We start from the raw sequence: 9,180 nt of genomic DNA, 5'->3' as shown, positions 1-9,180 counted from the left end.
TATATATATATATATATATATATCTCAACTGGTAGTATTTTTATAAATTTCTTTCTGGCTCTTAAAAAATCTCTCTACATAATAATAGTTTTCTAAATCGGTGAATATTCTATTTCTATATTCTTGACATTATTATATAGATGTATAATACTTGTACTTGGAAATTTTTTGAATGAGAAAAATGGTACAAGTTTGCAACTTAAAATTAAAAGTTGTGGATAAAACAGAATATTTTTTGTGATATTTCATGTATCATGTAGTTAGATATGATATCCTTTTATAATTAAATTGTAATATTAAATATAATATGAATTTGGAATCAGAATGAAAAGAAAAAAATAATTCTACGTATCTTAGAATTTAATAGAATTAATTTAGAATAGAATTAATAAAATGTTATTTCTTATATAATTGTTTTAAGGAAATTTTTTTTAGTATATATTATATTATTTCATTGTTCATATTAGTTAATTCTTAATATCAATATAGCACTTGGATGATAATTTTGGTGTTATTTCACATTGAAACACAAAGACACTAAAACTGACAATCTAAGGCAAAGCTAATTAAATTGTTTAAATGATATTCAATACTTACAGTACGTAGTCTACCCTGTGTCTTCAATGTATTGTCTTGCAACACTTTTCTGGTAGCTCTTTTTGGAGGTAAGTTGGCCAACATCTTTTGTATGCTTTCCCCTGTGAACAGGGATAAAAACAGACAAGCTATTAATACAAAATTATTAAAAATCTTAAAATAATGAAAACTTTATTGTGAATGTCACGTGAAAAAGAAAAGTTTTATTAACAATGAATCATTGATATTGTTCGTATGTACAAAAGAATATATCACAAAAACTGCTTCAACAGTTTATTAAATATTCATTTAATATTTATTTATAGAAGAGCTATCATAATGCACGATTTGAACATAAGAATACAAACAAAATATAATTAATACAAGTATGTTAATATTAATATTTAATAAGTTTCAAGTTATAATGTCTTGTCGTGATGGTATCTGTAATTATTGCATAGCAAAAAGGAAACAGCGAATAAGTAAATTTCAATTAAATGAAACAAAGCTCGAATTAGTGCAGTAATTAAACGCTTTTCTGACGCGATTAACAAATTCTCTTTGTGTTCCTATTTATGCTCGTTTTTTATTAACTCCCGCATATGTTGTACTTTTTTTGTTATTAAAACAAGTTTTAATAAAAAGCAAAGTTAAAATTGAAGTAGAATTTAGAATCTCTCTTAATTTCTCCCTGAATTTTTCCATATAATAAAATTAATAACATTGCCCATTAAAAATACATTATTAACTTCTGAATTAAAGATAAACATTTTTATGAAAAAATTTGTTTTAGAATATATATATATACCCCCCAAAAAAATGCAATATGCAGAAAGAATCACTCACTATCACTGGGTCTAACTCTCGGTCCCGTGGGTTGTTTTTCTTTAGGAGTATTCACCCTTGGAGTTTGAGAATTTTGAATGTTTCTTTTCATGCCACGCTGCCTTCGTCTTCTACTACGACTTCCAAACGGTCTCCACTTGCACTTTTTCTTTCCATTGCCGAACAATCCTAATAACCAAGCTTGATCTCCTCCACACTCCAACATATGCCTATGCAACTCTGGTAAAGTCGTACAGTTCTTTGAACACTTAGTGCACACCTTTTCTGGTAAAATAGCCGTTCTTGCTTTTGCTGTAGGCATATCCTTTCCTGGTAGAAACAAATGTTTATAGAGTTCTCTTTGATCACCGGAGAACTCGAAATGCGAACACCAGACATTTGGATGAGTCATCGCTTTGTGGTCCTCCATATCTTTCAAGGTTACCTGCAATGAAATAAAATATTATTCAGAAAAATTATGAGGGAAAAAAATCTTAACGCAGGATCTTAGTCATTCAGATTTGTTTTTCGTGAAAAAATTTTTCCATAATTATTTCGATCGATTTAATGACAATTATTAACGATTGCAACGACGAACATGCTCATTATGGATTTGAAAATAGGATAGGAATATTATAGTTGTAATCAAATCGTTCGACGGTAGCTAATTGTCAATCAATATGAAGAGATGTCCTTTCACCAGTTTGCAATCCGATCGATAGTTACCAATCAAGAGGTCTGGCTAATTAATTAATCGGTTATAAATGTCAAACATCTTGATAAAGGTTAAATATCTTAAATGGATTTTATTTTAAAATGTTATCTTATAAATCAAAATCATTCAATGATCGAAAGACTGCAAAAATGCAACCAAATTATTGATGCAAAATAATAAAAAAAAAAAATCAATGAACGAATAATTCAAAATAGAAATTCTGTCCAATGACAAACATCGTCAAACATTGTCAAACATTGCCAATATTCCAATTTAATTTGTCAATTTATTCCAAAATGAATTGATACAAAGTAATAAAAAAAAAAATCAATGAACGAATAATTCAAAATAGAAATTCTGTCCAATGACCAACATCGTCAAACATTGTCAAACATGGCCAATATTCCAATTTAATTTGTCAATTTATTCCAAAATGAATTGATACAAAGTAATAAAAAAAAAAATCAATGAACGAATAATTCAAAATAGAAATTCTGTCCAATGACCAACATCGTCAAACATTGTCAAACATGGCCAATATTCCAATTTAATTTGTCAATTTATTCCAAAATGAATTGATACAAAGTAATAAAAAAAAAAATCAATGAATGAATAATTCAAAATAGAAAGTTCTATCCAATGACAAACATCAAACATTGTCAAACATTGTCAAATATTGTCAAACATTGTCAAACATTGTCAATATTTATTCCAAAATGAATTTAATGAAATCTCTTTAGGATTATAACTCGGAATACTTTCTAATAGAATTGATCTTAGATCAAACAATAGTTCTCCATCGGAAACTTACATGTTTGGAAGCGCAGGCGCCGCAGATGTAGACCCTCGGCCTCGACCATTCCCCTGTCAACTCGGCGTAAACAACTTCCTGATTTTTGGCAGCCTCGATAGTCATCTTCTCGTCCCATTTCCTTAACCTCAAAAAGTTGCCAAATTCTACAGTGAACTCGGTACCCTGAAGCGATTTCACTTCGGAACATTCGTGTTTGTTCTCCATCGACGATTTCAAAGCTTCGCAACGGGATGTCTGTTCAATATCTGGATCGTTAACGACAACTATTCCCGAATTGTTAGATATATCGAGACTTTTAGAGCCGTGATTCTGTTCGTTCTGGACGATCTCGCAAGGTCCAAGAAGGGTGAGCTGATGCAATCTGTTTAGACTTATACGCTCCTTGAGCAACTGTTGTTTCTTCCTCAGTGTCAATTGAGTGGATATATCAAACTTGCTGAGATCTTTTATCGAGCAGGTCCATTGCTCTTTCCCGTCGTATTTCCTAGGAAAGTTGTACTTCTCGAAAGACACTCGCCTAGGATGGGACCTATTACTCTTACCAGGCTTCTGGGCGTACTCGCTATTATTCTCGTACTCCTCGCTACTGTATTCCTTCGAATAAACCGGTGTCGCGGCTGTTAACGATATATCTATCGGGAATTGTATCTGATTAACGTTGTGCTCGTAATAGGACTGTTGTTGCTGTGATTGTTGCTGCTGAGGTTTCGCCTCTGTTATCGACACACCGTTGGACGCTATAGCAGACGACGAGCTCTGAAGTTTTCCATCCAAATGGTGAAGAAGATTCTCCCGGATGTTGCAACTCACGCTGCTGTAAAAGGAACTGTCGAACTCCGGGCTCCCCGGATTGCTGAAGTTGTCTTTCACCGGGTGCATTGGTTTCAGCAAACTGGTTTCCGCTCGGTGTTCGTGATCAGTTTCCTCGCCTCTTCTCTCTTTGGGGTGGTTCGACGGATCTGCCCTGTCGTGGGGACTTTGGTTGCCTAGCTCCTTGCAGGGGGAAGAGGATTCCTTCAACTTCTCCTGTGAAAGGGACTGCAAAAATTGTAGGAAACTTATTGCAACGGTATGGAAAAGAGATTTGGATGAATTTAATTCAGAGGCAAAAACAAAAATGGCCTCGAAAACTTGACTTCGGATAGTACCTGAATTTGAAGATTCCTCTCCGCGAGATTCACACCGTGATTCTCGTTCATATGAACTGCTAGAGCCTCCCTGGTTAGGTACCTGGTAGAGCACTGCAAACAAGCATGGTACTTGTCTCCATGGGTGCCGATCATGTGCTGGAACAGACCTTCCAAGCTTTCCGCGCATCTATCAGAGCAATACTGGCAGTTCTGCGACGGTTTCCTCGAGTTCCTTTCCGACCTTCTGCCGCCCCCTTGCTGATGAACTCTCTCGGTGTGCCGTTGCCTCAGGGATATCGACATGAACTTGCGATCACAGTACAAGCAGAGATGTCTGACGGTGGGAGAGGATGGTTTGCTGGGAGACTTGGAGCCCTGGGAAGAAGAAGAAGAAGAAGAAGAGGAAGAGGAGGAAGAAGAAGAAGAAGAAGAAGAAGGCGATTGAGGAGCAGCCAATTCGCTCGTCTGACAATTCTGCAACACTGAGGCCACTTTATCCAGGGGCAGACTACAATGAAGACTCGTCATAGCGAAATCTTGAATCCTGGACGAATCTTTGGATTCCTCGATGCCTTCCAACCGCGCCTTCGTCTCCTCTTTACTCCGCCTGTTCTCGTCGATCAATTGATTGATATCGTTCAACAGATCGTTCAACAAATCTCTGCACACGTTTCTCAACTCGACGTTGTCAGAGACCAATTCGTCATCTTTCGCATCATCCACCAAGCTCCCTTCCACGTTTCCACCATCCGACAAGTTCTCGCTCAATCTCTCCATAATGATCGTTCCCAGGGAACGATTCTCTCTCCTCTCCTCTTCCTGATTATCATTCCTCCCTGCCTCTTGGACAGACTGCTCCTCGCACTTTATCTCCTTACAGGGGGAACACTTGTCGTTACCTATGCAAACGTTATCCTCCTCTTCCCCTCTCTTAGAGGGCTCCTTCTCCTTCCCTGACGCATCCTCGGACAGGAGGAGGAGGCTTTTCTCCTGGCTTTTCTCCTTCCACGCCGCGCAAACCGACTCTTCGCTCCTCGAAGAGTTCTCGCCTCTCGCATCAATTTTACGAAGCTCCAAAGAGAATTCCTTGTCAGGTTTGTCGGGTTTGTCCGCGAGGAAGACGGCTGCCTCTGTCCTGCTCTCGTTAGGCTTCGAGGGTTCGAACTTGGCGGCCAAACCCTTCGGATCCTCGTCCTCTTCCCGATCCTCGGCCAACTTGTCGCCTTCCTTCTTCTTCTCGGCCTCCTTCTTCTTACTTACCTCTCTGTCATTCTCCTCGTCCTTGATCACACCGTTCAACACCGTCATCACGTACTTTTCCAGGGTCTCGAGGTTCCTCTCCACGCTGTTCCTGTCGTCCTCCTCCTTCTTCCCAGCCGACTCCCCGTTCCTCGAGTCGGGAACCTTTTTCCTAAGATTGTTGATCACGTTGCTGAGCCTGCTCCTCTTGTCCTGGGCGGTCTGCTGCGCCGATCTGTACACGTGGCCGTGCTTCTCCTCGCGTTGCTGTTGCTGTTGGCGGTCGCCGTTCACGTTCGCCGGATGGCCCGCGGTCGGATCGTCGAGATTGTGGGCGGAGGCAACCATCCTGGCGTCCACGCTCGACAAGGATGACGGTGGGGTCGTCGTGGACGACGATGCCGCGGCCGAGGGGAACTTAGCCACGGCGAAAACTTCTGCCGTCTCGCTGTTCGTCTTGCTACCAGCTACATCCGCCGAGGCCGCTTCTGCAATTTCAAAAGGACAACGGATTCATTATAAATATTCGTTTCAAACATTTCTCATCGTCGATTCGAAAACTTTTTTATAATCTATATGAGATCTGGAAAGTTTGGTGATCCCTTTTTTTAAAATGAAATTATTATTTAATGATTTAAGTATTCGATGATAATGATTGGTTATAAATCCGTTTCAAGCATTTCTCATCGTCGATTCGAAAACTTTTTCAGAATCTTATATGAGATCTGGAAAGTTTGGTGATCCTTTTTTTAAAATGAAATTATTATTTAATGATTTAAGTATTCGATAATAACAATGATTGGTTATAAATCCGTTTCAAGCATGTCTCAGCGTCGATTCGAAAACTTTTTCAGAATCTTATATGAGATCTGGAAAGTTTGGTGATTCTTTTTTTAAAAATTATTATTTAATGATTTAAATATTCGATGATAATAATGATTGGTTATAAATTTGTTTCAAGCATTTTTCATTATCGATTCGAAAACTTTTTTATAATCCATATGAAATCTGGAAAGTTTGGTGATTCTTTTTTTAAAATGAAATTATTATTTAATGATTTAAGTATTCGATAATAACAATGATTGGTTATAAATCCGTTTCAAGCATTTCTCATCGATTCGAAAACTTTTTTATAATTTATATGAGATCTGGAAAGTTTGGTGGTTCTTTTTTTAAAAATTATTATTTAATGATTTAAATATTCGATGATAATAATGATTGGTTATAAATCCGTTTCAAGCATTTCTCATCGATTCGAAAACTTTTTTATAATTTATATGAGATCTGGAAAGTTTGGTGGTTCTTTTTTTAAAATGAAGTTATTATTTAATTGGAAGAAAAATTGTATGTATTTCGTAACACTTATTTTTTAAGATATTTGATGATTTATTATTCCATGATAATAATGATTGGTTGTAAGTTTGTTTGAAATATTTCTGATCATTGATTTGAAATCTTTTTTTGATATAATCTATATGAGATTTAGAAAGTTTGATTCTTTTTTTAAAATGAAGTTATTATTTAATTGGAAGAAAAATTGTATGTATTTCGTAACACTTATTTTTTAAAATATTCGATGATAATAATAATTGGTTGTAATTCTCTTTGAAATATTTCTGATCATTGATTTGAAAACTTTTTTTGATATAACCTATATGAGATCTAGAAAGTTTTTTCGTGATTCTTTTTTTAAAATGAAGTTATTTATTTATTTAAAAGAAAAGTTATATACTTCTGTAACACTTATTTTTTAAAATATACGCTATTGCATTCGATGATTTATTATTTGTTCCAAAAATTATATATTTTATAACATTTATTTAAGATATTCGATGATTTATTATTCGATGATAATGATTGATTGTAAGTCTGTTTGAAACATTTCTGATCATTGATTCGAAATCTTTTTTTGTTATATAAGATTTAGAAGGTGATTCTTTTTAAAATGAAATTATTATTTATTTGAAAGAAAAATTGTATATATTTCGTAACATTTATTTTTTAAAATATTCGCTTTGTTCGTTTTCCAAATATTCGTTCGTCGTTTATCCAAATATTTTAAATATTTTAAGGAAAGAAGAAGATGGATGAGTTTTATTAAATATCATAGTAATATCAACGATATTTTTTTATTAGCACGCACCAGTCAAGCGACGAAACGATTTGAATACATCGTAATCCGGTTAGAGGAGTTATTCTCGCATATGGAAGGATTCCTTGCTTCAAGGAAGAAGCGATATTATTTTTTTTCCTTCTATCCTTTTTGCAAAGTATGGCCGAAAAAGCTTGGAGATCGATCGACGTTGGTAATAATTCGTCCAAGAATTGGAGCAAATCCACGATATATTATACCCTTCTCGAAGCGTTTAACACTTAAAAATTGATTAAAACTTCTTGTAAACAATTTTTAATACCATTTCAATACCGAATATCCTTCTTGATATCAACTTCTTCTTTTTCTTCTTTTTTTTTTTTTTTTTTAATAAATTAAAATTCGCAAATTTTTTGAAAAACGTGGTATCTAATGTTCAAAATAGAATTCACGAATTCGCGTATATCCAAAGGGATGGGCGAAAATACTCGGGCATCCGGTATGCATCCGGTAAATGAGATATGCAGCCTACGCAAACGGAAATGAAAAAAAAAAAACAGGTCAAGTTATATAAGTATATGGAATAGATCAATAATTTCTTGCTTGCCCGATATAGGTTGTAAGTACATATATACACTTCTACAAACGTAATTTTCTACGTGTCTTTTCGTGAAAATTCCTTTTACGAATCTTACCAATGAAATTATTCAATGATTTTATTAATTTAATTTAAGGATCTTTATAAATTAAATTGCATGTATTCTAAGAACAATATATGAAAAGTCACGTAATTTTGAACTACTTGTTGATCGAATCGGAGGCTCGGCCGATTTTCTCGAAGAAAAACAGATTTTCCAAGGATTGGAAAATTTCTCTGCTGTTGCAACGAGAGTAACCCGTGGTTTTTGCCCGTTAATATCTTGTATAGAAGTTATTAAACCCTGGCTGTAAGCCGATTAAAGCGTTTCGAACCGGGTCCGGAAACATGGAGCCCCGTGGTGAAAAAGCTTCTTCTTCATTGTAACTGTCGGTATTCCCTTCGAATAAATTAATTTCCACTTGAATTCATCCTTATCGACATCAATAATTTTGTGAAAATTTAAAAGTCGTTAAGATTATCGTTAATAGATATAGATATGTAGATAGAATAATAGTCAAAAAAAATAGTTGTAAATTTTAAGGAAAATTGAAGGATCTGTTAAGTGAGTTAGAAGATAATTAGAAGAGATTAGAGGCTCCTTATAATGAGAAAAAATCGAAGATCCAAGAAAAGGAAAGGCTGTTCAAATTGATCCAAGCGCGTGATCTATTAAGATCACAAAATATCGAAGAGGCTGCTTTTGAGACGCGTTTATTTTCTCGCGAAAATTTTTCATTTAACATCGCCATAAAGATTCCTCAAACTATCCTCAAACTATCCTTAAGATTTCATTTACGATGGACAAACGCATATTTTTCGATTCTACTTATCATCTTTTGTATTCTGTACTGTAAGTTATATTCTATCGTATCTCCTATCTTTCTTTCTAATGTTTCTAATTTTACTTCTCTTTCTCTCTATGCGAATAATATTAATATATATATACTTTATATTCTATACTCTATACTTTATTCTCTATATTCTATACTCTATACTCTATATTCTATACTCTACTCTCTATATTCTACTTTCTACACTCTATACTCTATTCTTTGTACTCTATTCTCTATACTCTATACTCTACTCTCTATAATCTATACTCTACCCTCTATTCTCTATATTCTATACTTTATACTCCATACTCTACTT

The 9,180-nt window shown here is 34.8% G+C and overlaps 1 protein-coding gene across 1 annotated transcript in view; it reads right to left on the bottom strand.

Moving 5' to 3' along the window:
- The window catches only part of LOC102673877, a 79,079-nt gene that overhangs the window by 18,815 nt on the left and 51,084 nt on the right, over positions 1-9,180 (bottom strand). The window contains exons 3-6 of the mRNA XM_031514002.1: positions 4,079-5,787; positions 2,928-3,968; positions 1,423-1,846; positions 598-698 (exon numbers count right to left, since the gene is read on the bottom strand). Of these exons, the coding sequence (XP_031369862.1) occupies positions 598-698; positions 1,423-1,846; positions 2,928-3,968; positions 4,079-5,787 (3,275 nt within the window). The remainder of the gene's footprint in view (positions 1-597; positions 699-1,422; positions 1,847-2,927; positions 3,969-4,078; positions 5,788-9,180) is intronic.

Source organism: Apis dorsata, unplaced genomic scaffold (genome assembly GCF_000469605.1).
Source record: "Apis dorsata unplaced genomic scaffold, Apis dorsata 1.3 scaffold_820, whole genome shotgun sequence".
Lineage (NCBI taxonomy): Eukaryota > Metazoa > Arthropoda > Insecta > Hymenoptera > Apidae > Apis > Apis dorsata.
Note: the sequence above shows the minus strand (reverse complement) of the source record. Positions and strands in the feature narration are given on the sequence as shown.